A 27,656-nucleotide genomic window follows, 5' to 3' on the forward strand; every position below is an offset into this window, starting at 1 on the left:
GCCATGCAAAGAAAAAATATAATCAAAGTAAAAGCAATGGAGTTTATTTCAGTGAAATTACCTTAAATTAGATATATTAAGCTCCCCAGACCCCCAACCTGGTAGAAAAGTTCCTCTCAGTGAGAAATCATTTATTTTAATGGCAAAAATTTTACATATCAGTAAAATCTGTTATTTAAAACTGTGTACAGTACATTTCTGGCAAAAGCCTTATACATCTTTCAGTTGTCAAGACAAAGTAAAAATATGGTTGCATAAAGTCACAAAAAATATAAATTGTTGAAAAGATAATAAAAAAAGATTAAAAATTATTTGCATTGACTCCCTTACATCTTCAATTAGTAAGAATTTGCAAACAACAGTAAATTTGTGGAAACTGTAATGAAACCTTGACATTCTCAACCAAAAGTTGTCATTTCAAATATCCCAGCTTCAAAAGAACCTACTTGCAATAGTCTGTGCATTTATCATACTATTTGTACAAGTGCAATATTTAAGTATCCAAAATAAAACCCAGCAACTTAAAGGAATCACAATAACTTAAAAAGAAGCCGTTTACAAAATCAACAGTTTTTAGAAGGTCCTATTTAATTGGTTCCTCTTTTTGTTCCCCACTCCCCACAACAGGTCAGAGACATTACAGCAATGTCTTAGCTCTATATACAAATCTGTAGCTTTAAAAATACAGTCTTCTGTTCTTAACATTAGGAACATAATGCTGCACTTAGAGAGCCTACATGAAGTCAGTATCTCCAAAACAGAGGGCCACATACAAGTTATAAATACAGTTTGAACTTATATTTAAATGGAACTCCCATAATTTTATACAGTTTTCCGATTCTAAGTTGAATAGAATAAGCCCTGGACAGAAGGAAGCGAGGTTTTCTCTTGAATTCAGTGCATGTTTCTAGGGATGCTGGAGCTACAACTATACAAGCTATCATGACATTTGAGAGCATTATCATCAGGTTACATAGGTGCCAAAAACAATACTACAATACCAAGAATCTTAAAAGGGGTGGGGGGGAAGAGTTCTGTTGCAATGGAAAGATAATTAATACCAAAAAACTTTCTTGAAGTTAAAATATAAGGCAATTATGAATGACAGTATTTTTTTATTAGCATACACACGATACAAATTTTATCAGAGGTGGCTGAATTTTTTCTTACACCTAGTATGTAATGCATTACACTAAGAGCAAGAAAAAGAAATTATAAATCTGAGTTCTTAGGAGGATTAAGCAGTTCCCATAATGCTACTTTAAATAATGAAAATCCAAAGCAAATGTGACTAGTTAGAAGAACTAATTTGTTCCATATTTTATCAAAACAATAAGGTAATAGCTAAGAGACAACCAAATGAAATGTGTAAACTTTAGTTGGAGCCTGGTTTGAAATAAATTTGCATGACAATGAGGTAAATCTAAATATGCATGATTAGATGAGAATGTATTATGGTATTATGGTTTTTTAGGAGAATGTCATTATTTTTTAGGAGGTGCTTTACGTTTTGAGGCGTGATGAGTCTATCTGCAATGTCCAAGTTGTTCAGGGGAAAAAAGCATATATACACACATACATATACACATATATATATATAACTGTATCTACATACAGATATATAGATAAATATGGCAAAATGTTAACATACTGGATCTAAGTGGTAGATAACACATGTGATCACCTTACAGCCTTTCATTTTTCTTCTAAAAAATGGCCATAATGAAATTTAGGAGAAAAAGTCCTGTCTAAGCAGTTAATGGTTTTTAAGACATGTCCTATGCACTGAATCAATTTAAAAGGTACATGATTGAATGACCAGACATTCCTGCATACATTTAATACTGACTGACATGATTAGGAGCGAGGACTCTGTGATATTGGCAAATGTCAAACCAACCAATGATTTATTTACAGTATATGCAACACAGCTCTTGTGACAAAAAGAGCAATTTATATACAGAATATAGTGGGGCAAATTGTAGAATTAAAATCAGTGCCTGGAGTATCTGAATATATAAGTTCTGTATGTTTTTGCACTTACCAAACTAAAAGAAAAAAATTTAACTGTGTCAGGTATCTTTAATGTGATTTACCATACACTATAGAAAATTAAGGAGAGGATATGGAAGAATCATCCAGGCTGTCCCTAATGTTGAAAATACTTGCTAAATTAAGGAGCCCAGAAAACAAAATCACCTCTAAAGGTCTCTGGGGATTCTAGTCAAATATTTATTTCTTTATTCCATTTTTGGCCGCACCACGCGGTATGAGGGATCTGAGTTCCCCCACCAGGGATCAAACCTGCACCCCCTACACTGGAAGCACAGAGTCTTAACCACTGGACTGCCAGGGAAGTCTCTAGGCAAATATTCATTGAATAAATCTTTGAAGCAAATATATAACACATCAACATGTAATTAACATATGAAGGCCTTTATGGTAAATTAATATTCTACAAAGCCCTGTATACACTAAATATAAAATAGCCAAAAAATCAAGTGAGCCTGAGAGACCTATAATTCATTGCGCATAGTATATTATTCTATATGCCTACTGAACAATGAACAAAATTGTCTTAATTCATTTTTGCACATTATGCTTTTAACTATTAATCATGTTTCAACCTCTGTGCAAATTGCATTCCAAAGGGCCAACCCTCAGTTATAATTATGTATAACTTGATTATACATGGAAGCATTTGGCTATGATTTATTATGCATGCTTATTGCTATCAAAGAAATAAGCAAAGTTTTAGGTTTACTGTGCAAGAATTTTAATTAGATTCGCGCACATCTCAAAAAACTCTATTGTGTGACTTCCAGGTCTTGGAGTTAGTTCAACAGGAGAAGAGTCAAGTGAGGTTACAGATGAGGTAAGAGAAGCTTCTGAGGATTTTCCTTGAGCCTCAGCATCTGAATCATTCCTTTGGCAAGCTCGATAGTTGCTAACTGAGCCCGATCTCTGTGGAGTAGCAGTCCCTGATTTGGCTTCAGTAATTTCATCTGGGTAAAAAAAAAATTCAATTTATTCTAATCCATGACACCCTTCCCAAAATTTTAACAGTATTTAATTTGCTTCTTTAAGTGAGACCAGCTATCAAGAGCATGTTTGTTTTGAATACTCCCTATAACAGAGGCAATGAATCTATGTTATGCCACTTGCCTCTTTTATACACAGTAATGTATTCCCCTGATGACTTAGTAAGATTGCATACATATTTGGCTACTCATCAGTCTTGCAATCCAGGATTAAGAGCTCAATGAACTAATAATGAGGCTTAATAAACATCATTCACTAGCAACAAAATTCAACCTTTCTATATTACAATAATAAAATATATGCACTTAAAATTTGAATCTTGGAAATCATCTCATCTAATTCCTTGCTTTATTGATAAGAAAACATAAACCCCTAACAGTTAAGTGACTTGCCACAGGTAACAAGTGAACAGAGAGGTAAATCTTAAAACTAAGTCTACTAACGCTCATCTCAGGCTCTTACTTTGTCTTCATATATCTTATAAAAGAGCAACAATTCCAATGAACAAAATCAAGGAAAAGCTAAAATTAGAAACAACATAAAAACAGTAAATGGTCATTCGGTTGGTAAACCCAGGTATTAATAAACCTAAGGCTACAAATTTAATCCAAATACAATGGGAAAAAAGTTAAACCCACTCTGTATCTCAGACTGCACTGTTAATACCATCTGGACATAAACAGACAAACAGGTTTAGCCAACATATCACAGCTTAAAGCTGTGTCTTTCTGATACTATATAAGTACTATCTTTGAGTTTATAAAGAAGACAAAGTCATGGGTAAATCTCATAAGTGAACAAAAGTGGCAACATATCTTAATTGACTTGGCCAATGAAGAATAGCCATAAACACATCTACTTAAAGATTCTGTTTGTGAGAGAACATTTATATGTACACAGCTGTGTGCATGCATGCTCAGTCACATCCAACTCTTTACAACCCCACGGACTGTAGCCCAGCAGGCTTTTCTGTCCATGGGATTTCCCAGGCGAGAATGCTGGAGTGGGTTGCCATTTCCTTCAGGGGATCTTCCCGACCCAGGGAAATAACCCCGCATTGGCAGGTGGATTCTTTACCTCTGAGCCACACGGAAGCTCTGTGCTCTAAAACTTCAATGAATTTTATTAAATTTCAGATATTTTTTAATTTTAATGCTATTGACTTTAACAGCAAAGTCAACATTTATTCTAAATAAAGCATTTCATCTTACCAAAATGAACTACAAGAAACAAAAAAGTAACAAACTATCACTTGAGGATAAAGCTGTATAAGGCTTTAAGGATTTTGGAAGATAGTCTTAAAAGGACAATAAACTATTTCCAAGATTCACAAATATTCAAATCTAAAAGGTGCTTTTATGTTCTTTTGCTATTGAATTACGAGGTACAATTCAAGAAGCTTCAAAAGACTCAAAGATTTACTAAAATGCCAAATTAAGTAACAAGGTCTAATATGTTGTCTAGGCTGTTCTGTATGATGTACATACCATCAATACTTCGGAAATCCAATAAATATGTTCTACTATCCACTTGGTATAACTGCAGACTCATTTTGGAGTATGTACTTGTCACAGGATTCTTCCTCCGAACACGCAAATAATACGGGTTTACAACCTACCACATGGAATGGACAAAAACAAAGTGAAAAGGAATTCTTCTGTAAAACATGATAGGTTTGTCAAATGTGCTAATAATCAGAATGCTCTTTCTTTCTTACCTTCCATTCATAATCCAGTTGTTTAATTGCTCTACAAACTTCTGCCATGATATCATTTGGCCGACTTTGACTTCTAATTCCCAAATGCCATTTTGCTTTCCTTACACCTTGGTGTTTGGATTTCTGTGGATTTAATTCGTCGAGGGTATGGCGCGCCCTGGGAGTTTCAGCAACCAAGAATGGTACTCTTTCAGGATGGGGCCGGGTCAAGTGGTGATCATCAAGAAACGAATCTGGTGGGCTTGTTGCCAAGTAAAAATCTTTGGCCTCATTCATTATCCTCCTGTTATCTATTATGAGATGGTAAGCAACTGCCAAAGGGTCCTGGTGATTTCTGTTATAAAGGCAGCTGAGAACCTCCTCTTCTGAGCACTCAAATTTTTCACATACTTCTTTTAAGGCTTCATCATCAATCATGGTTGAGCTATACGATGGATCCTCAGGAAAGAGATATTTTGGAAGGTCCTGTTTAAACCATTCATGTTCCCTGAGAGAAAATGGTAGGTGTCAGAAGGGTTTGGAGGAGAGATGAGGCTGAAAGTAACTGTTTGGGGGAATTTATACTCATACAGTATTACCATTTATATTTATATTCATACTGTGTTATCATTTTTTTTAAAACAGATTTTTCTCTTTTGGCTCACATTTCACTGTATAACAGAAATGCTCCAGCCTTCCTCTGATAGTAAGAGGGAGAGAACACTACTGGAGCAACCAGGAAGAAGTGTCTACACTTTAAATTTTTGGAACAAATGGCAATGACATACTAATGGTAAAGACCATCTTATTTCCAGCTCAGAAAAGAATAAAATTAGTCTGTGGCTTCCTCTTTGGATATAATGTTAAGTGAAAAAATATATGTAACAACAAAAATAGACAGCTTCCACTCATCAAATACTTACTATGTGGTAGATTTTAGGCTGAACATTTCATATCTGTTATCTCACCTCATTTTCAAACAACTCCAATAAGATAATAATATCCCCTTATTTTAATGAAGGAACAGAGGACTTCCTAATTTTATATATAAAAAGATACTTTTTGACTTGAATTATATAAAAATATGCTAAAACTAAAAATACTGAGAGGAAACACCCCAAAGAACAAAGATTATCTTCTGGATAACGGAATTAAAGATCATTTAAATTCTCTAATGTTTTTGGTGTTTTCTAAGTCTTTTCCAATTGTTACACATTTCATTTAAATTGGGAAAAAAATATGTAAAACACAAGGAAAACCACCTCTAACTAAGATATTCTGAAATATTAATTTTAGCGGTGGATCAGTCCTCCTCCTCTAGTAGTAAAGCCATGACCTGCCATTCATTCTCTTTTTTTAGTCTGCAGAACATGGAGTAATTGGAAAGGAATAAGCTTTTTTTTTTTAACTGTAGTTGGTTTACAATGTTGTGTTACTTTCTGCTGTCAGCACAGTGAATCAGTTGCACACATATCCACTCCTTCTTAGACTCTTTCCCCACACAGGTCACTACATAGTATTGAATAGGGTCCCCTGTGCTTATAAAGTAGGTCCTTATTGTTTATCTATTTTAAGAATCAAACTTTAAGTTCTACACATGCTCTTCTTCATTGCCCTAATAATTTCTTCTTTACTAGTCTCAGATACCCATCTGATTTCTTTCATCCTTCTCCTTCCATCTCAGAGAAATGTTCTATATAGACATTAGAAGACCAAAAGAGAAATTTCCATTAACGAAAAAAGGAAAGAAAAACAATGGTAGAAGAAACAAAGTTTGCAGTATTATCTTCATCAGAAATGACCTGCTCAAATTTGAGATTTGTCATCATCACTTTTGCCTTATTTAAACTATTAGGTTGAACCACATGAAACTGGCAATATTGTTGGACTTTTTCTACTTACAAAACAGTAATTTCATATGTAATTCAATGTATACTACTACAAAAACAAACATGTCATTGATTGAATTAAAATTCTCTCATTCCTTGAGATGAACAAAAGGAAAAAATATAGTAACTTGTAAGATGAGAACTCAAAAAGTAACATACACATTTACTATGAAAAAGTATGAGAATGTGTAAAAGTCAAACATGAAGCATATTACAGAAAATCTTAGAGAATCACTACCAAATCTAATACCCTACTAAGGTCCTTTTTTTTTTGATTGCCTTTTTTTAAATTTAAAAAGTAATATAATGTTCACAGTTACAATTTCAAAAAAATAAAGAAGCATAAGCAAAAAGTGAAAGCCTTTCCTCCTCCTAATCTTACTTCCTAAGGTAGCCAGTTTAGTATTTTTAAATATCAAGATAAAATAAGTTTGAGTCTATAAACTATTTTTAATATAAAAACGGGATTACACTGTACATACTGTTCTGCAAATTTCTCTTTCACTTGACTTATATCACTGATACTGTTAGATCTGACAGTCAGGTTGCTTTATCACCTGATATCTTTGATTGTGGCTCTCTTCATGGGATCCACCTGCAGCATATGTTTCAAAAGGCTAATCACAGAAGGATTTAAATACTGAGGGGTATAAAAGATCCCATCACATATCTTCTTAAAAAGAGTTGGCACATGATCATCATCAAATGGAAGGGTTCCACATAATAAAGCATAGAGAATAACCCCACTGCTCCATATATCCACCTCTGGACCAGCATACAGTCTGCAACAGGAAATACCAACTGGGTTAAACAAGCATTAGTAACTTAAGAGTCAATTAATTAATCATACATTTTACATACAGATACTTCATAAAGAATTCTTAGTCAGAATATGGTTTCTATAAGTCACTGCTATGTACTACACATAGAGATTCTACACTAATTCTATCAGTATTATCTTGGAAAACAAAAATTAAGAATTTTTTTAAAGTTATAGACTATAGCTAAAACTCTCCTTACTACCTTACAATTGTCCTCATGATATCCAACCAATAGGGCCAAACTTTGAACAAACATATCATTACTAAATTTAAAACCACTGTTTTTTGGTTACAGATCAAGTGATCTTTCCTCAACTGGGAATGTTCTGTAGTGATGGACTATAAACCCACTTTCCCCAATAACCCAAGACCTTATACCGAGGTAAAAGGTGCCTGAAGCTGTGGAATGAAGCCCAGCTAACTGATTTGCAGAGGACTTTAAACTCTTATTTGCACTGTACTGTAGCCTGCTGACTTAACTGTCATTGTTATTTAGTCGCTAAGTCATGTCCAACTCTTTTGCAACCCAATGGACTGTAGCCCGTCAGGCTCCTCTGTCCATGGAATTCCCCAGGCAAGAACAGTGGACTGGGTTACCATTTCCTACTCCAAGGGATCTTCTTGACCCAAAGATCGAACTCAGGTCTCCTGCATAGCAGGTGGATTCTTTACCACTGAGCCATCAGAGAAGCCCTACTGACAATTAGCTGCAGACTAACTAGATAACCCATTCAAAGTCTGGCTTCAGGGAAAGGATTTCTTTAAATTGGTTAAATAAATTATTGAACTGACTAATAAATACTGGTTTGAAAGTAGAGGTTTCCATACATCTAGACCACACAGAAAGACCTTATCCAAACTGGGAAAACAAACTTCAGTAATGGTCCATTATATATATGCACAATTAGTATATCTTTTTGTTTAGTTAATGAACAATGCCCCCAAAATCCAGGTCCTGAATTGTCTTCTTCCCCAAATAATTTACACAGTCCACATGAAATAATTTTAACATTCACCTGCTAATATAAAAAGATAATGATGAACCTTGATAAATCTAAAATTAGATATTTTTGCATTACTCATATCCATGCCTTAACACAAACATAATTTCTCTGTGTAGGCTAGGCTAGCTAGCTTATGAAAATAGAAAGAAAATACTACAATATTTCTGCATTCTAAATTAGGATGTAAGACATTCAAACAAAGAAATAAGGTTTGAATGAAAAGTTATTAAAAGTTAATTATAAAAACTAGTAAACAAACTTTAGCTTCTCTGTTTTCTATTTCAGTAGTATAATGAAGAACAATTCCTCTTCAAAAAAGTAAATTTTACTGTTACATAAACTATTCAAAAAGCTGCCTTATACTAAGATCTTCATGTTCTCAATGCTGGCAGTTAGTATAAATAAACTGAGAGACTAGAATTCTTATTTTAGTATCTAGAAGATTTAAAGAATGAAAATTAAAAATAAATGAAATCTGAAGTTTTTATCAATACTTCAGTCCAATTCCCCGAAATACCTTATCATAAAAGCTAAAGCTAATTTGAAAAATTAAAGCTACACATTACACTTTTAATTCTTCATCTAAGCAAATAGTAAACCATTTCTTACTACTAGCTATTTATGTATTCAAGTTTTTAATGTCTCACTTTTAAACTTGCTAGTTTTTAAGCCTTCAATTTCTTCCACCAGGGGAAAAAAATGAAAGTACTCTCATTTAACTAATATTATATTAACTTACAAACCAATATCCTCCTCTATAAATGGAGTTCTTAATCCTTACTCACTTATAATGTTTTATTCTTAGAACACTTTTTGGATGAGAAAAGAATAAGCTTTAAATTTCTTTCACTAGAATTGAGTATTATACTACAGACTAACGAAGTCTAGAAGAAAAATATGGTTACAAATATACTGGGCAGGGAGGAGGTGTCAAACACTACCTTCCTGAAATTACTTCTGGTGCAGCATAGTTGGGTGAGCCACAACTTGTTCTTAAAAATTCACCATCTGACATCATGTTTGAAAGACCTGAAAATGCACAAAATTCACTGCTCAAGATTTCCCAAGGACAAAAATAAAAACAAAATTCCATTAAACAATAAAACTGAGTTTGCATTAAAGTGATAAATCATCATTTTGTTCTTTCTTTCAACAGAATCCTACATCCTTTATTGTTTCCAAATATTCTGCCTTTATGCCATAAAACTTGTAATCTGTTTCAACAGTTAAAGTTAGTGCAAGGTCAGGAGTTCAGTGAGTACATATTAAGCTATTAGTTATTTTGCTTATTAGAATAAACTGGGCAAGTTAAAGATGCACAGACTTAGAGAACGAACTTATATTTGCCAGGTGAGGAATAACAGGGGGTAGAGAGAGGGAGCTTGAGCTCGACATGCATGCTCTTGCTGTATTTAAAAGGGATGACCAACGATCCTGCTGTAGCACAGGGAGCGCTGCTCAGTGTCACCTGGTAGCCTGGATGAGGAGGGAGTTTGGGAGAGAACGGATACATGTGTATGTATGGCTGAGTCCCTTTGCTGTCCACTTGAAACTATCACAACATTGTCAACTGGCTATTCTCTAATATAAAATAAAAAGCTTAAAAAAAAAACTGGGCATGTTTTATTAATAAAGAAATTACTAGGGAAAAAATGTAGACTGGAATTAAAATTCAGAGTTTCTATTAACCCCTGATCTGAATCTTCCAAAAAAAAAAAATATATATATATAGTAATTTTTAATATCCAAGTTCCTTCATAGTTCTACTACAAAAATAAAAAACTCAGGAATTCCCTGGCAGTCTAGTGGTTAGGACTCAGCGCTTTCACTGCTATGGCTCAGGTTCAATTCCTGGTCAGGGAACTAAGATCCTGCAAATCACAGTTCAGTTCAGTCCAGTCGCTCAGTCGTGTCCAATTATTTGCGACCCCAACAACTGCAGCACACCAGGCCTCCCTGTCCATCACCAATCCCCAGAGTTTACACCCAAACTCATGTCCATTGAGTCGGTGATGCCATCTAACCATCTCATCCTCTGTCATCCCCTTTTCTTCCTGCCTTCAATCTTTCCCAACATCAGGGGCTTTTCAAATGAGTCAGCTCTCCGTATCAGGTGGCCAAAATCCTGGCCTGGTTTCAGCTTCAACATCAGTCTTTCCAATGAACACCCAGAACTGATTTCCTTTAGGATGAATTGGTTGGATCTCCTTGCAGTCCAAGGGACTCTCAAGAGTCTTCTCCAACACCACAGTTCAAAAGCATCAATTCTTCTGCACTCAGCTTTCTTTATAGTCCAACTCTCACATCCATACATGACTACTGGAAAAACCATAACCTTGACTAGACAGACCTTTGTTGACAAAGTAATGTCTCTGCTTTTTAATATGCTGTCTAGGTTGGTCATAACTTTCCTTCCAAGGAGTAAGCATCTTTTAATTTCATGGCTGCAATCACCATCTGCAATGATTTTGGAAATCACAGGTGCAGCCAAAAAAAGAAAAATAGGAAAAGAAAACTCTTCTTCTTCAAAAATACAGTGAATAAAAATAATAACTAAAGAATAAGGAAGTCAAATAACTTAGTCATTTTTAAAAAATCTCAGTAGCTCAGAGGTGTTGGGAACTATTTAGTGAATCTCTAAAATAGATCATATATACAAAACTGAAGAAAATAAAATTTATAAGCATCTCCTCTGATCTGAACTGAAACTAAGCAAGAGAGAGTTGCAGAGATTCATTTTTATCTTAGGTTTAATAATGTCAATGGCAATTTATATAGGAAAATTAATTACATTCTCCTCAAGCTGAAATTATGCTTTTCTATCATTTAAAATACTTTACTTTCATTTTTTAAAAATAATTTTGTTCACATGGTTTGCCTTCTGGCTTTCAAACTCTGAGTAACTTCAGCCCAGTCTCTTCCTCTTGCTCCATAGTTGATCAAAAAGAACACATGGAAATAGGTTGCTAACTTCTCCTTCACAAATAATGGTCTCTTTTCAGATGATGTCGCTAATGCTGCTAATTTCAATTGTCTGCCTAATGTAATAAAAGTCAATTTTAAAGACAAAGCTATGAAAAGAGAATTCCTTATTTTTACTCCTTTTTGTATGTTCCTATACTAATAGTGAGGATATACTACTTTGGGATATTCAGTTGATTATATACAAGTTACCTGAAAAAACCTACTGATGTTTGTTAAACATAATGAACATATGAAACTATAAAAATCTCCTTACCAAAATCAGCTATCTTTGCATTCATGTGTGCATCAAGCAGGACGTTTTCAGGTTTCAAATCTCTGTGGACCACCATATGCCTGTGACAGTAATCCACACCAGAAAGGATTTGTTGAAACAGTCGTCGACTTTCTTTTTCATCCAGCTAAGAAAAAGGAGAGAGGCAACTTAAAGGTGTGTCTTTCAAAAGAAAGTAGTCTATCTATAATTCTCTAGCCTATAAAACTGTGAAAATGCAAGAATCTTCCAAATGAACCTCACTTATGAGATGCTTTTCAAATGGGGAGATGGTATAGGCAGCATAAAACAGAAATGCTAGGAGGATCTTAGAACTCAAATCAGTAACTCAATTTTCTAATATTAATGACTATACTCTGTAATAGCTTGTTCTCATCTAAATATCATGTGCTATTTCAAATAATTTCAATTTTTACTTGAAACTAGGCATGTTTTCTCCTATAAATTACTAATACTTACTCTTTGATTCTTTTAGCAAATATAATACCTTCAATGTGCCATGCACTGTTTTAGACACTCGTGATATAGCAGTGATTAAAAAAAGGCCCTAATCTAGTTAAAGAACAGACACATAAATAAAAAGAAAGAGTGTTCTGAAGAAAAACAAAGCAGGACAACAGCACAGAGAATTATGTTGGGGTGGGGAACACTGGTTTGAACCATATGAGAAAGCAACATTTAAGCATTGTTAATGAATTAGCAAGCAACCATGTTATCCTGTCTTCTGAAATAAAAGGTGTTTTAATTTAAAAAAAAGAAAAACCCTAATTCATTTGTTTTATAAAATATAGTGAAAGTGAAGGTCACTCAATGTCTGACTCTTTGCGACCCCATGGACTATATATAGTCCATGGAATTCTCCAGGCCAGAATAGTGGAGTGGATAGCTGTTCCCTTCTCCAGGACATCCTCCCAACCCAGGGATCAAACCCAGGTCTCCTGCATTGCAGGAGGATTCTTTACCAGCTGAGCCACGAGGGAAGCCTTTATAAAATATAACAGCATTTATCTTTACTCCGCTTACTGAAAAAATTATATCTTATGCTGTACCACATTTTAAAAAATATTTTTTAAAAACTTCTCCTTCCATTTATCTACATTTTCTTATTTTATGATTTTTTTCCATAAGCGAAAACCATTACTTGGATATGCCTGCTCCCAAGAAGTCATATTTAATAAACAAGCTATTAATCCTCTAGGCAAAGGACTCTAACATGCAATTCTTTAACACAGGTCACAAATTAGCATTCTAAAACCAGGTTCCTACACCTTAAATGGTAATAGATAATCTGGAAGATGAACCAGTAAATTCTTTTGAAAGCAAAACCAAAACTATCAAAGAGATAAGAGATACCCTTCCTCAAGAGCAGGTAATAATGATTAGCAATCTAGTTTACTTCTAGAAGAAATATAGGTTCATTTTCTAATACGACTTCATATATAAATATACTAAATAAAAAGAACAATGTGTTCTAAATGTGAAAGAAAAGAAAATTAACTGAATAAACAAAATACAAGAGGTAAAACAAATAGGCTACAAAAATGAAAGTTATATTCTATACTATATTAATAATAAATACAGTACAAAGGACCAAGGAGGGGAAGTCTATAGAGAAAGACTAGAAAAGTCAAAGCATATTTCCATTTAAACATGGAAGATGGAACATCACTAAGATGACAGCATATAAAGACAAAAGAGCAAGAGAAGGCAGGGCAGTAACTGAGGGGAGTCAGTAAGTGAGAGGGTAGATGACCAGTGATAAAGACTTGGCTAACCACAGAAAGCGGAAACCTAAGCCTTTAGGGATGGAGCTCAATGATAAACCCATCTGCACACAGACTTCCTGAAGGGCTTAGCTATTGGAAGTGTTGGGAATTTCTGATGGTAGAAGTGAGAAATGGACTGAAAACAGGACAGCTGATTGAAGAGAGAAGTTTTAAGCTCACCACCCTTACTGGGGAATAAGAGCCATGATTTACTCTTTAGTAAGGCTAAACCAGCCCTGTTCCTCAAGGACACTAGAGCAGGAATGAGGCACCACATGGAGAACACGGGGCTTAAATGAAAGTCAGCATGGTAATCAGTGAGCCTTGTGGGCCTTTCCCCATTTAGCTCGCAGACCTAAGCTAAGCTCACACCCTCAAGGAAACTGGAAGTTTTCTTCTGGAGCAACTATCTGAGCAAGGAAAAATATTTTTTATTATTGACATTTGGTGTTCCCTAGTAAAACAGACAGGTCCCTACCCATTCAACCGATGGGAAGGTCCATCAATTAATAAATTTCACCCTCCTGACCTTGGCATTTAGAATTTCACTCTCAAATATGAGTGGACAACCCACAATCCCCAGATATCTAAGCAAGGGTCATGCACAAAAGGCAAAGACCAATAAAATGAACAGAAAAAAGCAGGGCGCACACAAGGTACAGAAGCAATGAAGGAAAGAAAAGAAAAAAAATTTTAAAGAAACTGGCATTCTCAAACAGATGTTTATTATCTCTGTGGAACAAAAAAAATAGGCTATTTAAAGAAAGACGACTTCACAAACAAGAAAGAAATAAAAAATGACAGCTGGAATTTTAGTATACAATGGGTAAAACTGAGCACAATTCCCATAATGTAAAGCAAAATGATCAGGTCATGGAAAAGATAAGAAGCAAGACACCAATTCAACTTGTGTCTTTTTCCATTTTTTTAGGCAGAACATTGGTGCCAGGGATGAGGGCAGGGGGTCGGTGGAAGAAGCAGGGGGTGAAAAGACAAGTGGAATACCTGAAATTGAAATGAATCATGTTAAGAAATGGTAAAATCAAAATTAACTTGGTTAGTGATTTTGATTTTGATGAAAGTGAACAGATATGCTACGCCGAACAAAATGAATGAATGATATAAAGAACTTTAGATTGGGAGGGAAAACAATTGGCTTCTCAGTGCTTGATGAGGCTCCTCCAGAAGAGGTTTTTGCATACCACATACTCTGGGTATGAGAAAAAGTACGGCAGGGGCAATGTTCTGTTTTTGTATCTGTAACTTGAGATACTGTTCAAAATGTCTTCTAAAGTTCCTTCCAACTCTAAATTCTTTAAGTCTAATTCCTACCTCCTTCATGGAGCCTGTTCTTACTATTCCAGGTACATCAGATTTCTGAAACCAAAACATGAATGCAATTTAAATGTAACTAGGGTTGACTAGCAAGGCCCAGATTTCTAAGTATCAAATAATATGTTTTTTAAGGATTAAACACATACTTTAAGATATATATTACAAGTACTCGTATGCCCCAGGAGCCAAGTCTGAAGATCATGAGTTCTAGGGTCTCAATCTAATCCTATCATGATAAATCAAGTGACCCTGAGCAAAAAAAAAAAATCCATGAGTCTCAGTTTCCATATCTGTGTAAGTAGGCTAAGGATAAAATCTTTAAGATCCTTCCTAGCTCTAACAAGTCTATGATTCTAGGCAAATATGTGACTAAGGGGACTGGTTATTAAATAGAACTCTTAACAGAACTGCTTTCTAATATTCTGATGCCCGTAAAGGATAAGGGGAGTTATAAAATATATACAGGATGAAATCAGAACTGCTTACCCTTCCATTTTTACAGATATAATCAAATAGCTCTCCTCCTGAGACATATTCCATCACCATGAAAATATCAGAAGGTGTACTGATGACCTGGTACCTGGTGAGAGAAAACATCGCCTGCCAGCATTAAAACACGTGCATCCACTCATTCAGTAAAGGTCTACTAAGCGCCGGTAACAGCAGCCGCTGTGCCGGACGCTGGGAAAGCTGCAGTGAGCCAAACAGTCTCTGCTCTCACGGAGTTTATTTTCCAGGAGCCAGGAAACAGACACTAAATAAAAAGCAATCTCTCAGGTGGTGGAACATGCTATGAAGAGAAATAAAGCAAACTAAGGGAAATCTTTCATACAGGGTGTCCAAGGAAGGCCTCTCTGATAAAGTAACATGTAACAGAGCCTAATACACATCAGGGAATAAACTATGCCAATACCAAGAAGGTGAACCAGGCAGAGGGAACAGCAAGTGCAAAGGCCCGCAGGAGGAAGCCTGCCTGGCGTGTTTGAGCAATGGTGGGAAGGCTGGAGCTGAGTGAGCCGGGAGAGAGAAAACAGGATGTGGGGTCAAAGAGGCAACTAGTACCAGAGGACACAGAACCTTACAAAGCCATGATGAGGCTGTGGCTTTTATTTTCTGGCAGAGAGACAGCTAATGAAGGTTTTAAGCAAAGCAGTCTTGTGGCCTGGCCGATTAAAAGGGTAATAACTTTGACTGATGGCAGCAATGTGAAGAACTGCCTGAGCAGTAGGGTAGAAGTAGGTGGCTACTGCAGTAGTGTATGAGAGAAATGAAGGGGGCCCACACCGGGTTGATGACAATGAAGGAACTGGAATCAGATCCTAGATATATTTTTGCAGGAAGAGATGGAATGGAGGTTGGGAAGTGAGAGAAATAGTAAAAGTTAAGGATAGTTGGTAAGTTTCTGCCCTGAGGAACCAGATTATCAGCCGAGATGGTAAAAACCGTGGAAGACCAGGTTCGGGAGGGTAACAGAGAGCTCAGGTTTAGCCACACCGAGTTCCGCGTGCCTCGTGCACACCCAAATGGAGAGGTAAAATGGGCAGCGGGCAGAGTCTGAAATCCAGGGAATGGGTTTCAAAGCAGGAGATGTTTACTTAAGGGCTGTCGGCACGAAGATGGTATTTAAAACCATGGCACTTCAACAAATGAGAAGAGGTGAGGGTGAAACAAACTTTGAATCAGCCAGTTCAATACAAAAGCCTAAACAGTTTTAATTTATAGTCTGCATAATGAAGCCAAGCAGTAAATAAGTTATCTGTAGACCCTAAAACTGGCAAGTGTAAAACAACAGTAGTACTACTGCCTTTTGAAATTTGGATTTCTAAAATTCTATTGATTATTTGTTTTGTCAGATAGAACCAGTGTACGGGAGTGGGGGAGACTTTCTACTGTATTGTCTCTAGTGAGGCTAACTGATGTCACGTGGAAATTTGGAGGTCAGGCGTTTTTGTTTTGCAAATCACTGTTGGTTCTATAGCAATAGGTGGGCACTGAAAGTCATCTATCAAAAGGACATCAGCTCAGAAAATAAGAAATATAACAGCTGATAAACACAAGGGCAAAATGTGGACTCAGGCTTAAGTGACCATGAATGGGGTTAGATAAATATATGAACAGGAAGAACTTCTAAAACTCTCAGGAATAAACTGAAGAAATGTCACTCATCTTTCTCACTTGTCAGATTAATCAGGTTAACAAAAATGATGAAAAAATGATATGACTATACTTAATATAATCAGATCTTACAGTTTAATTATATGAGGATGCCTGAAAAGCTTGAGGTTCTGAATTTCTCTGCGGATTTTTCCTACTACATCAAGGCTTCGAATCTTCTGCCGATTCAGTATCTTCACAGCAACTTTATGCCCAGTCAATTCATGTTTGCCAACTGTAGGAGAAATAATTTTAATAAATTAGTGCCAGGTTTGGTTAATAACATATTTAGAACTATTCTAAGAGTAGAAATCTTAGGATTCTCCAAATATACTTAAGCAAATCCAAGTTCCTTTCAATTCTGCCTGATTTACTCCTGAATGTTTAAGAGTGATTAAGTTTGGGCTTCCCTCGTGGCTCAGATGGAAAAGAATCTGCCCACAATGCAGGAGACTCAGGTTCAATCCCTGGGTTGGGAAGACCCCCTAGAGAAGGGAATGGCTTCCCACTCCAGTATTCTTGCCTGGAGAAGTCCATGGTCAGAGGAGTTTGGCAGATTCGAGTCCATGAGGTTGCAAAGAGTCAGACATGACTGAGTGACTAGTACTTTCACTTTCAAGTGGGAAGACACATAAGAAACTAGTAACTGTGGTTTCTTCCAGAAAGGAAAGTTGGAAGGCTAAGGCAGAGAGAAAGAAAGCAACTTCTTTATTGTTCTCTACTTTAAATTCTCTTATTATTTTTCATTTTTTAATCTGTCATACATACAAATTGAGCTTTTCTCTTTTGGTGTGCAATTCTATGGATTTTAACACATGTGGAAATTGGTGTCATCACTGTTATAATCAGATACAGAACAGTTTCCTCATTCCAAAAACCTCCCTCATGTTAGACATGCTTTCTCTATAAGCCCTTGAACCTTTTAAATTTTGGTTCATAAGCATGTAGTTTCTATTTTTAAAAATAAGAAAAAAATTTTAGTGATTACCTTTCAATTTTGAATGTTATACCCAGATAATCAATGGTTATAACAGAATTTAGACCTTTTTTTTTTAATAGTGGCAAAGTCTTTTCTAAGGATCTAGTGGAGAATTTATATTCCAACAAAATCAAGAAGTAAACCAAGATGGTATTCAGTAGAGAAGGGATCCAATATAGGCGAAAAAGAAGACAACTCCCAGTAATTTAATGAAGCAAAGTCCTAAGCAACAGCTATGTGGAAAGCTCTCTAATTACTAAACTTTGACTTGAACAAGTTAAATTATTGCAACTTTGTATTCAAAATAACAATATTACTTACTCCATAGGGTGACATGAAGTAGGGCTTGTAAAGCACTTTCCATCATGCCCAGCACAGTAATTTCTTTATGAAGAAACGATGACTATTACTATTTAAGGTTATTTATCTCCCATTGCTCCCAAATGTCTCCCCATTCCTAGTTAATCAGTCCTAAAGTTTCTGATTAATCCTATATAGCCAATTTTATCTCAGCTTTTTGATTGTCCCTTTTATACAGTTAGAGTCAGTGCCCTGCCTTTGTCCAGGTCCACAGTAAGTACTAAACAATAGCTTCCCTGGCGGCTCAGACATCTGCCTGCAATGCAGGAGGATGGGGTTCGATACCTGGGTGGGATCAGGAAGATCCCCAGGAGAAGGAAATCGCTACCCACTCTAGTATTCTAGCCTGGAGAATTCCATGGATAGAGGAACCTGGCAGGCTACAGTCCATCGGGTCACAAAGTCGGACACAATTGAGCAACTAACACTTTCACCTTTTTTTCAAGTAGCTGTAATTTCTATGCACCTGGCTTCTATCCCCATAAGCTTCAGTCTCACTAACCTGCTCCATCCTCCCCTCCCATCAACACCAGAGATTCCTAGCTTCCAAAGTTCAACCCATTTCCTGACTTTGGTTAATTTTCAACATGATATTGCTAGATGTATATACACATAGCACCAAGTCCTTGACAGGAGATTTCACTTACTACCCAAAAACTACAGAAACACTTATCCAGTCACAGAAGAGCACAGAGGTAAAAAACAGGTTTATCTGACTTAATTTGAAATCAGATTTTTAAAATGATTACTATTTTTAAAAAATATAAATCTAGTTGATTTATAATACATATTTAAGGTATACAACTCACTAGTTAATATTCATGACATACCCACTTCATACCCAAACATACTGCCTCTAACTCTCCCAAGCCTGGAAGACCAGCATTATTAACAACACTTTACAAGTAACTGAGGTACAGGAAGATGAAATAACTTGCCCAAAGTTACATAGCTAGTGACTGACAACACAAAAATAGGAACCCATGTCTGTCTCAAAAACTATCCTTTTTCCAAAAATGGTAAGTAAAATATGATTATTTTTTTAAAAGATAATCTTCAAAAGACTATTACATATATAATAATACTAAATAAATATCCTTTTAATAAAATACAAATAGAAGTTGAACATGTAAGTGGAACCCTTGATTCACAGTCTTATAATTTTGAAAAAAAAAAAAAAAAAGACTGAATTCTGCAAACTAATAAGACTTACTCTAAAATTTCATTCATTTATTTAAGAAATAGTTATTGAGTACCTGCACCCACTATGTGCCAGGCACTTGCTACTATGACCTTTCTCCTGTATGAGAAAATAAATCCACTCTAATAGGCTTCCCAGGTAGCTCAGAGGTAAAAAAAAAAATCTGTCTGCTAATGCAGGAGACGCCAGTTCAATTCCTGGGTCAGAAAGATCCCCTGAAGTAGAAAACTGGCAACCTGCTCCAGTATTCTTGCCTGGAAAATTCCTTGGCCAGAGAAGCCTGACAGGATACAGTCCAAGGGGTCACAAAGAATTGGACACGACTGAGCTACTAAGAATACATGCACATGCAATAAAAACCTGCTTCTTATCAATTTCAGTGTTTTATAACACCAAAAAAGACTTTTTATTCAATCTATTGAATGTTTAAAAGTTACTCAAAAAACTACAACTGATCCTTGAATAACTCAGGTTTGAACTGCAAGACTCCACTAATACTAGAATTTTTTCCAGCAGATAAACATTTAGCCCCCTTATCCCCAGATGCAGAACCTGAGGGTATGGAGGGCCCACTGTAGTATGTCACTTAATAAGAGGGACTTGAGCATCTGGGCATTTTGGTATCCTCAAGGCTCCTAGAAACAACCCCTCAAGTATTCTGAGGGCTGACTGCATCATAAGACAGCAATGAAGAGCATAAAACTAAAACCACATAGGGAATTCCCCGGCGATCCAGCTGTACGGACTCAGGGCTTTCACTGCTGGGCCCAGGTTTGATCTCTGGTCGGGGAATTAAGATCCTGCAAGCAGTGCACTTCAGCCAAAGAAATAAATAAAAGCACATAAAATACAATGCAAGTGTACTGGGTTGAAGAGTATCCCCTCTTCCCCACAAATTCACATTTACCATCATCACAGAATGGGATCTTATTTGAAACCAGGGTTTTTGGGGATACAGTTAGTTAAGGATCTCAGGATAAAGTCATCCTAGATTTAGGGTGGGCTCTATATCTAATGACTGGCGTCCCTATAAGAAAAGGAGAGAACACAGACACGCACACACAGAGGTGACTGTGTGAAGACAAGCAGAGCCTGGAGTTTTGCTCCTACAAGCCAAGGAACACCAGGAGTCACCACAGGCTGGAAGAGGATGAGACAGACTCTCTCCTAAAGCCGGCAGAGGGAGTGCAACTCTACTAAACCCTTGCTTTCGGGACTTCTGCCTCCAGAACTCCAAAGTAATTTGTTGTTTTAAGTCGCCCAGCTTTGTGGCACTGTTCCTGCAACTCTGAGGAACTGACAGGTTTATGACATGTGCTTTTGTGTTTAGTCGCTCAGCCGTGTCCGACTCTTTGCAACCCCATGGACTGTAGCCCACCAGGCTCCTCTGTCCATGGGGATTCTCTAGGCAAGAACACTGGAGTGGGTTGCCATTTCCTCCTCTAAAGGATCTTCTCAACCTAGGAATCAAACCCGCATTCCCTGAGTCTCCTGCATTTCAGGCAGATTCTCTACCACTGAGCCACATGGGAAGCCCTAAGTTTATGATGGTCACATCAAAACCAACAAGTGAACAAAAGTAATCTTTTTTGAAAACAGATTTTTCTGAACTGCACTACATGTGTCCAAGCATTCTTAAATGGAACACATGACGACGGAACCACAGGCACATCCATGGGGGTTACTTCTCTGGACAGCACTTCTTGCTCCCAGGCTATTCTGTGCCAGCTCCTAGGGCTTTCTGCTTTTTGAAGTTGTATTTCATCCTTCACGGTCTATCAGCAGTCAGTTCACAGCCTCTTCTCCAATGTTCTAATTTCAAGAATTCTAATTTTCAATGGGCTAGAAAAATCATAAAACTAAGATTATTAGAATAAATTTTCCAAAGTATGCTTTACAAAACACTAGGACTGGAGACTCTTCATGGGAAAAGATTTCACAATCAAGTGGTCTCAGAAAGGACGTCTCCTCTCCTTTTTAGAAACTTACTATGCATATTAACACAGTAATACCAATAAAGCCCTACTGGAAAGAAACCCATCAAATGTTTAATCTGGTATTTCCCAGTCTTAACTGGATACAGGTTTTTTCCTCCAAGGTTTGAAAATGATGTCCCAACATTGAGAAAGAGAAAAGTGAAAAAGTTGGCTTAAAGCTCAACATTCAGAAAACTAAGATCATGGTATCTGGTCCCATCACTTCATGGGAAATAGATGGGGAAATAGTAGAAACAGTGGCTGACTTTATTTTTTAGGGCTCCAAAACCACTGCAGATGATGACTGCAGCCATGAAATAAAAAGACACTCCTTGAAAGGAAAGTTATGACCAACCTAGACAGCATATTAAAAAGCAGAGACATTACTTTGTCAATAAAGGTCTATCTAGTCAAGGCTATGGTTTTTCCAGTAGTCATGTATGGATGTGAGAGTTGGACTGTAAAGAAAGCTGAGTGCTGAAGAATTGATGCTTTTTGAGGTGGTGTTGGTGAACTGTGGTGTTGGAGAAGACTCTTGAGAGTCCCTTGGACCGCAAGGAGATCCAACCAGTCCATCCTAAAGGAGATCATTCCTAGGTGTTCATTGGAAGGACTGATGCTGAAGCTGAAACTCCAATACTTTGGCCATCTGATGCAAAGAGCTCACACATTGAAAAGACCCTGATGCTGGGAAAGATTGAGGGTAGGAGGAGAAGGGGACGACAGAGGATGAGATGGTTGGATGGCATCACCGACTCAATGGACATGAGTTTGGGTAAATTCCGGGAGTTGGTGATGGACAGAGAGGCCTGGCATGCTGCAGTCCATGGGGTCTGCCTCATATTACCTGCATCATAGGTTTATTGTGAGGCTCAAATGTGATCTTGTGTTTCCTAAGCTATAATAAAATAACTATATTTTCAAAAGTATTATGCTACTGAAATTCTAATACTGAAATATGTTGGCAGTAGGTTCAAGGCAGGTATCATTGTTCCTATAAGTAAGGAAAACATAACATACTATGATATGATGGCTGGAAGATTAGCAAGATTTTGCTGGGAAGAAAAAGGGAAAAAAATAATAGGAGATATTATTTTTTTCCCTTTTTCTTCCCAGCAAAATCTTGCTAATCTTCCAGCCATCATATGATATCTGCCTTGAACCCACTGCCAACATATTTCAGTATTAGAATTTCAGTAGCATAATACTTTTGAAAATATAGTTATTTTATTATAGCTTAGGAAACACAAGATCACATTTGAGCCTCACAATAAATCTATGATGCAAGTAATATGAGACTCTGAGAGATTAACTCACTGAAGTAAAGTTATTAAGTGATCAAGACGGAACAGGTCTTCTAGTTAGAAGAATTCCAAGTCTGGGACCTATCCACTGTACACCACCATCAGAATGCACTGTGAAGGGAAAGTAGCCTTGACAACAATATCAAAATCTGAACTGTTTCCTCAAAACTAGGCTAAAGATTCTCCAGTGACTAAACTCAGTTGCAGCCAAATTAACTGCTGCTCCGTAAGTCAATCAGTGCAGTACATGGACTTTGTCAGGGATATGCACTTCTGAAATATTTCTCCCTTAGTCTGAAGCTCAAAACTTTTCTCTTCAGATGTCACTGTTTTACAGTAATAACAAGATGTGGCTTTTGGGTGAAATGGAAGACAGGTATTTCTGCCATGGAAGACCTGAGTCACTCACAGCAAAGGTTACCACAATTAACAATATCTCCCTCACAACAACAGCAACAGATGAGTCAACTAAACATTAGCTAACAACCTGTTACTGCTTTCTAAAAGGAACTTTGTCTAACTGTAGAACTCTGTAACACATGCTCTTCTAATCAGATATGTATCCTGAAGTAAAGTAAGATCATACTTTGAAAGAGAGAGTTTTAAATACTGATAAAGAGTTGCCACAAAGATAGAAATGTTTACTAAAGATATCCTAATCACCCAATCATTTCATTCTCACTCTAAAATTGAAAAAACAAAACAAAAACACCTCACTGCTAAAAGTATCAGGGAAATAATTAATTCTGGCTGAAGAGGGATGAATCTTAAAAGCTATAGGTAGAAATTTGAAAAAGGTACTTTTTCTTAACAAAACATTTCAGGCATCCCAAAAGGCAAAGCAAATACCCATGTTCCACCCAGTAGCCGGTTAAGCAATAAAACATTACAGATGCAACTGAAGCCCAGTCTGACTCCTCCCAGATTCCTTCCTCCTTTCCTTCTCCCTAGAAGTTACCACTATCTTGAATGTGGTTTGTCTTTCCCACATATATGATGAATCCATAAATGATATAGTAACAATTTTTTCATGTTTATTTTCACAACATTAATATCAACTTAATTTTATATATTTTCTTGAATTCACAATGCATGATTCAAAAATATAAAAAGATATACAGTGACATGTCCTACAACCTAGTTCCCCTCCCCTGAACATGTGTAATCTTCAGTTTCTACTGCAATGCAGTTTCATGTGTATCTTTAAAGAAACAGTGTATACAGATGCAGTTACACTTAAGACTTCAATTTGCCCCTGCTATTTATACACAAATGGTAGGTATGCTATACACTTTGTTTATTATCCCTTTATTTTTTTTTCTCTTAAAAATACACCTTGGAAATTGTTCCCTATCTTATATAAAGTCTTGCTTTTTTTTTCCTTAATGTTTGCAAGGTATATACCACTGTATGGGTAAACCATAATTTAACTATTGTCCTGCGTACTAGCAGGTTACTTCCAATCTTTTGTACTGACAAACAATATGGCAATGAATAACTCATTATTCCATACACCTATAGGATAAATTCCTAGAAGTTGAATTGCCAGGTTAACTTTATAAATACTGTCACACTCTATAGAGGTGATACCGATTTGTACTCCTGTCAGCAATGTATGAATGTTTTTTCATGTTTTTAAACTTTATATGAATAACATGACTGGACATATTCTTCAACTTCTGTTTTTGTGGCCTAAACTTATATACTTGAGATTCACCCACTTTGATATATATAGCTCTAATTCATATCTAGACTTTTTTACTTAAAAGTTCTTATGTGATTCAGTCGAAGAGAACAGTCACCTATTTACCTAAACTTTCAGTTTCATGTATAAAATACTCATCAACTTAATAAACAGATTATATGTATAAAAACGCATCTGGCAAAGATTACCCACCCTACTGAAGAAGTAACTTCTCTTAGAAAATGAGGAAAAACTGCCACTTATATTTACTGCAATAATAACTCTATTCATCCATGCTTTTATAAATGTTCTTCCTGGGAGGAGAGGGGAGTAGACCCACAAGGGAATGGAGACCAACCCCTTGACAATCAAGGGGTCAGAAAAAAGGTATCTTGGAAACAATAAGATAATTCAAGCACAATTCCAAACTAACCCTAGTTGTCTAAAGTTTCCCCTCAAAATGTTCCCATTAAATTACCAAAGGATTTTTAAAACCTTAACAAGAAACAAAATAATGCCTATGAATCTGCAGTCCTCCCCATCAACTCAGTAAATTTTCTATAAGATAGACTATCATATTGGGAATGATATGATATCACATCTTCTATTAGATTCTAATTTACCAGTGTGTATGACTAAAAAGCTGTATCTCCTCCAAACTGCCTCCTTTGAAATATGTGGCTAATCATATAATTTGTAAGAATTCCGGTCAAATTCTTGACTACCCTAAGTTAACATGTCACCACTATCGTGGCTATTTCTGCGTGCTCACCAAGCATCTAGGTCCCCCTTTCACTCTTCCCAAAAAACCGGTTTCTGTGCATGCGTCCACCCTATCCCCCTGTACTATTCAAGTACTTCAGAAGATGCCCTCCCACACATACATCCGAGAGGGGGCGCTCTTCCTTCAAGGGTAATGCCATCTGCCCTATAGAAACACAAGCCTAAGCCAATTAGCACATAATAACCCTGGCCAGAGGGACTGACTGAGTCAGTAAGACTCTTGAGGGCGATGCTGGGGCTTCCTCGCCCTGGACACAGAACCACAGAAAAGACGTTCTTGGCTAGGCTGTGTTGAATTTTCTATTATTTGGGGGCAGGAAGCATTTCAACTGTTCAACAACTTTAAAAAGACTGTGATTGAAGACTGACCACCATCAGTTAATGTATTTATGAACAAAGGAACCCGATCCATGAAACCTATGATCCTCTAACACTGGCCTTTCTATATTTGGAGAGATGGTTCACTCTGACAGCGTGTGTTATTTCGAGAGAGGCAGGTGTGGAGGAGTGAAGGTTAAGGAATAGAAGTCACTGGAGAGATTCATGTCACTGCCACATCACATATCAAACCCAGGCAATGAGGAATATCCTCTGGCTTTCCTATCTACCATCTACCGTGCCAAAAGCCACCTAGCAAATAAGAACGTTGAGACCTGACTCTACTCAGGTCTGAATTAGGACAATGAGCATGCTAATCCAAGCAGAACCCTGAGTGGAGTGAAGGCATCAAAGCTGTCATTACTATCTGGGGGGGCGATAGTGAATAGTTCAGTATTTATAAACTGAAAGCAGTCTGTAATGGCTAACAAGTAAAGAAACAACATCGTCAAAATAAGTAACTTCAAAAGCACAGAAACATCTTACTGGCCCCCAAAACAGACCCACCCTAATAGCTGTAATTACCCTATTCTGGCATTTGCTTCTTACTTTCTTACATTGTTGGCCTTGCTGATTTTCTTAAGAAGGTTTAGGCAGTTGCTTCCCTGTGGGCTATACAGCAATTTTCCAGTTCTATGACTCAGAAAGAGCAAGAGAAGAAAGGGCTCTCCTCTTCCATCCCTAGATAAAATCAGAAAATGTTTATTTAGCTCTGATAGAGCAAGGCTCAGTTAGTTAATTCACTGTACTTTCACAAACTATTTTCACAAACTTTCACAATCTATTTTCTCTTTCAAATATTGACCAAGAGCTTATTATATGCAAGTCACAGGCTATTCTTTATTCAAAGCCAATGCATAATAATTTTTATCAGTTCCATACTTCCTTCCTCTACATTCCTAATAGCAGAGTCATCTATTTCAAAGAAAAAATGTTTATGCCTCACAAAATTTGCAATTAAACTCTTTGTGCCAGAATTGGTGACTTGAAGGGCAAGTTTGTTATTTCCAAAATACTGTACTGAAACACAACAAAAAGCGATTCCACTTTTCTTTAAAAAAGAAAAAATTTCAAATGAACATTATTCATTAAAATATAAATATCTTGTGAAAATGAACGGAAGCGAATTGCATCAATGAAGAAACACTATCCGGAGGAAAAATCTGCCTACCGGGTTTGGTAATTAAGAAACACAGGACACGGGGTGTGCATTCAGACCATAAACCATAGATCGCAAATACACATAGGACCAATTTATAATCATTAACCGCTCCGAAAAATATCAGTGATCCTTCCCGACGAGAGGGCCTTTTTTTTTTTTTTAATAAATTCTGTAAACTACCTCCAAAGCAACCTTACTTCGGGGGGGACACATTTCACACCTGTCAGCCAGCTAGGGCAAGTAAGGCAACAGTCTCCTAAAGAGGACGGAAATACGGACAGTGACGGCCAGGGAGGCGATGGGCTGGCCCTGATCCGAGGGACCACAGCCGGGTAGAATAGGAGGCCGCCTCCCCCGGGTTCCCGGCCGAGACCCCGGCTCCCGCACCCAGCAAAGGGAGCACTCAGCGCTGCCCGCGACTGTCGGGCCTGGGAAAGTTAGCACCTCCGCATCCCCGCCCCTCGCACGGACGAGCCCCTCCGGCCGCCGCACCGTCGCCATGGCGACCAGTCCCCACCTCACCCCCCACCCGCCGTGGGCAGGGGGCGGGGGGCTCCGCCGCAGTCCCGCGGCGGCCTCGGGTTCTGCTCGCGCCAGAGCAGGACAGGGGCTGCGGAGCCCAGGAGACCAGGAACGCAGGGGGCGGGGGAGGATGAAGAGGTACGAAAGGCGGAAATCTCCTGGATCCTGGGCGGGGAGCCGAGCCTTGCCCGGGGGTCCTCACCCTTCACTTTGCCGAAGGTCCCGACCCCCAGCGTGTCCCCCAGGATGTAGTGACCGATCTTCACCCGCCCGTCGTGTTTCTGCTTCTCGGCTGTCGCCATCTTTCTCCAAGAACTGAGTCTGCGCATGGCGCCGCGGGAGGG

The 27,656-nt window shown here is 37.3% G+C and overlaps 1 protein-coding gene and 1 long non-coding RNA gene across 5 annotated transcripts; one reads left to right on the top strand and one right to left on the bottom strand.

Moving 5' to 3' along the window:
- Positions 1-17: 17 nt before the first annotated feature.
- PRKAA1 (protein kinase AMP-activated catalytic subunit alpha 1) lies at positions 18-27,656 on the bottom strand. Of its 4 annotated transcripts, none has more exons than XM_070476619.1 (10): positions 27,515-27,602; positions 26,186-26,309; positions 17,057-17,198; positions 15,296-15,389; positions 11,691-11,835; positions 9,394-9,481; positions 7,185-7,409; positions 4,760-5,246; positions 4,530-4,656; positions 18-3,005 (listed from the first exon to the last, which is right to left on the bottom strand). In XM_070476619.1, exons 4-10 carry the CDS (start codon positions 15,353-15,355, stop codon positions 2,761-2,763), a joined length of 1,377 nt encoding a protein of 458 aa, XP_070332720.1. In that variant the 5' UTR covers positions 15,356-15,389; positions 17,057-17,198; positions 26,186-26,309; positions 27,515-27,602; the 3' UTR covers positions 18-2,760. The 4 variants fall into 4 exon arrangements, with proteins under 4 accessions (XP_070332720.1, XP_070332721.1, XP_070332719.1 ...); XM_070476620.1 differs by having other exon boundaries at positions 26,178-26,309; XM_070476618.1 differs by lacking the exon at positions 26,186-26,309 and having other exon boundaries at positions 27,515-27,656.
- On the top strand, positions 5,171-9,573 carry LOC139038251 (uncharacterized). Its single transcript, XR_011491200.1, has 2 exons — positions 5,171-5,259; positions 5,384-9,573. It is a non-coding gene; the product is annotated as an uncharacterized lncRNA (long non-coding RNA).

This window comes from Odocoileus virginianus, chromosome 14 (genome assembly GCF_023699985.2).
Source record: "Odocoileus virginianus isolate 20LAN1187 ecotype Illinois chromosome 14, Ovbor_1.2, whole genome shotgun sequence".
Lineage (NCBI taxonomy): Eukaryota > Metazoa > Chordata > Mammalia > Artiodactyla > Cervidae > Odocoileus > Odocoileus virginianus.

Excerpts from the sequence above, each read along its gene's own strand:
- PRKAA1 (XM_070476618.1), bottom strand. The coding sequence starts at position 27,641 with ATGCGCAGACTCAGTTCTTGGAGAAAGATGGCGACAGCCGAGAAGCAG. Across the intron at positions 7,410-9,393 it reads CCAGAAGTAATTTCAGGAAG|ACTGTATGCTGGTCCAGAGG; the intron begins GTAGTGTTTGAC and ends TTCCTGTTGCAG. Across the intron at positions 4,657-4,759 it reads AACTGGATTATGAATGGAAG|GTTGTAAACCCGTATTATTT; the intron begins GTAAGAAAGAAA and ends TCCATGTGGTAG.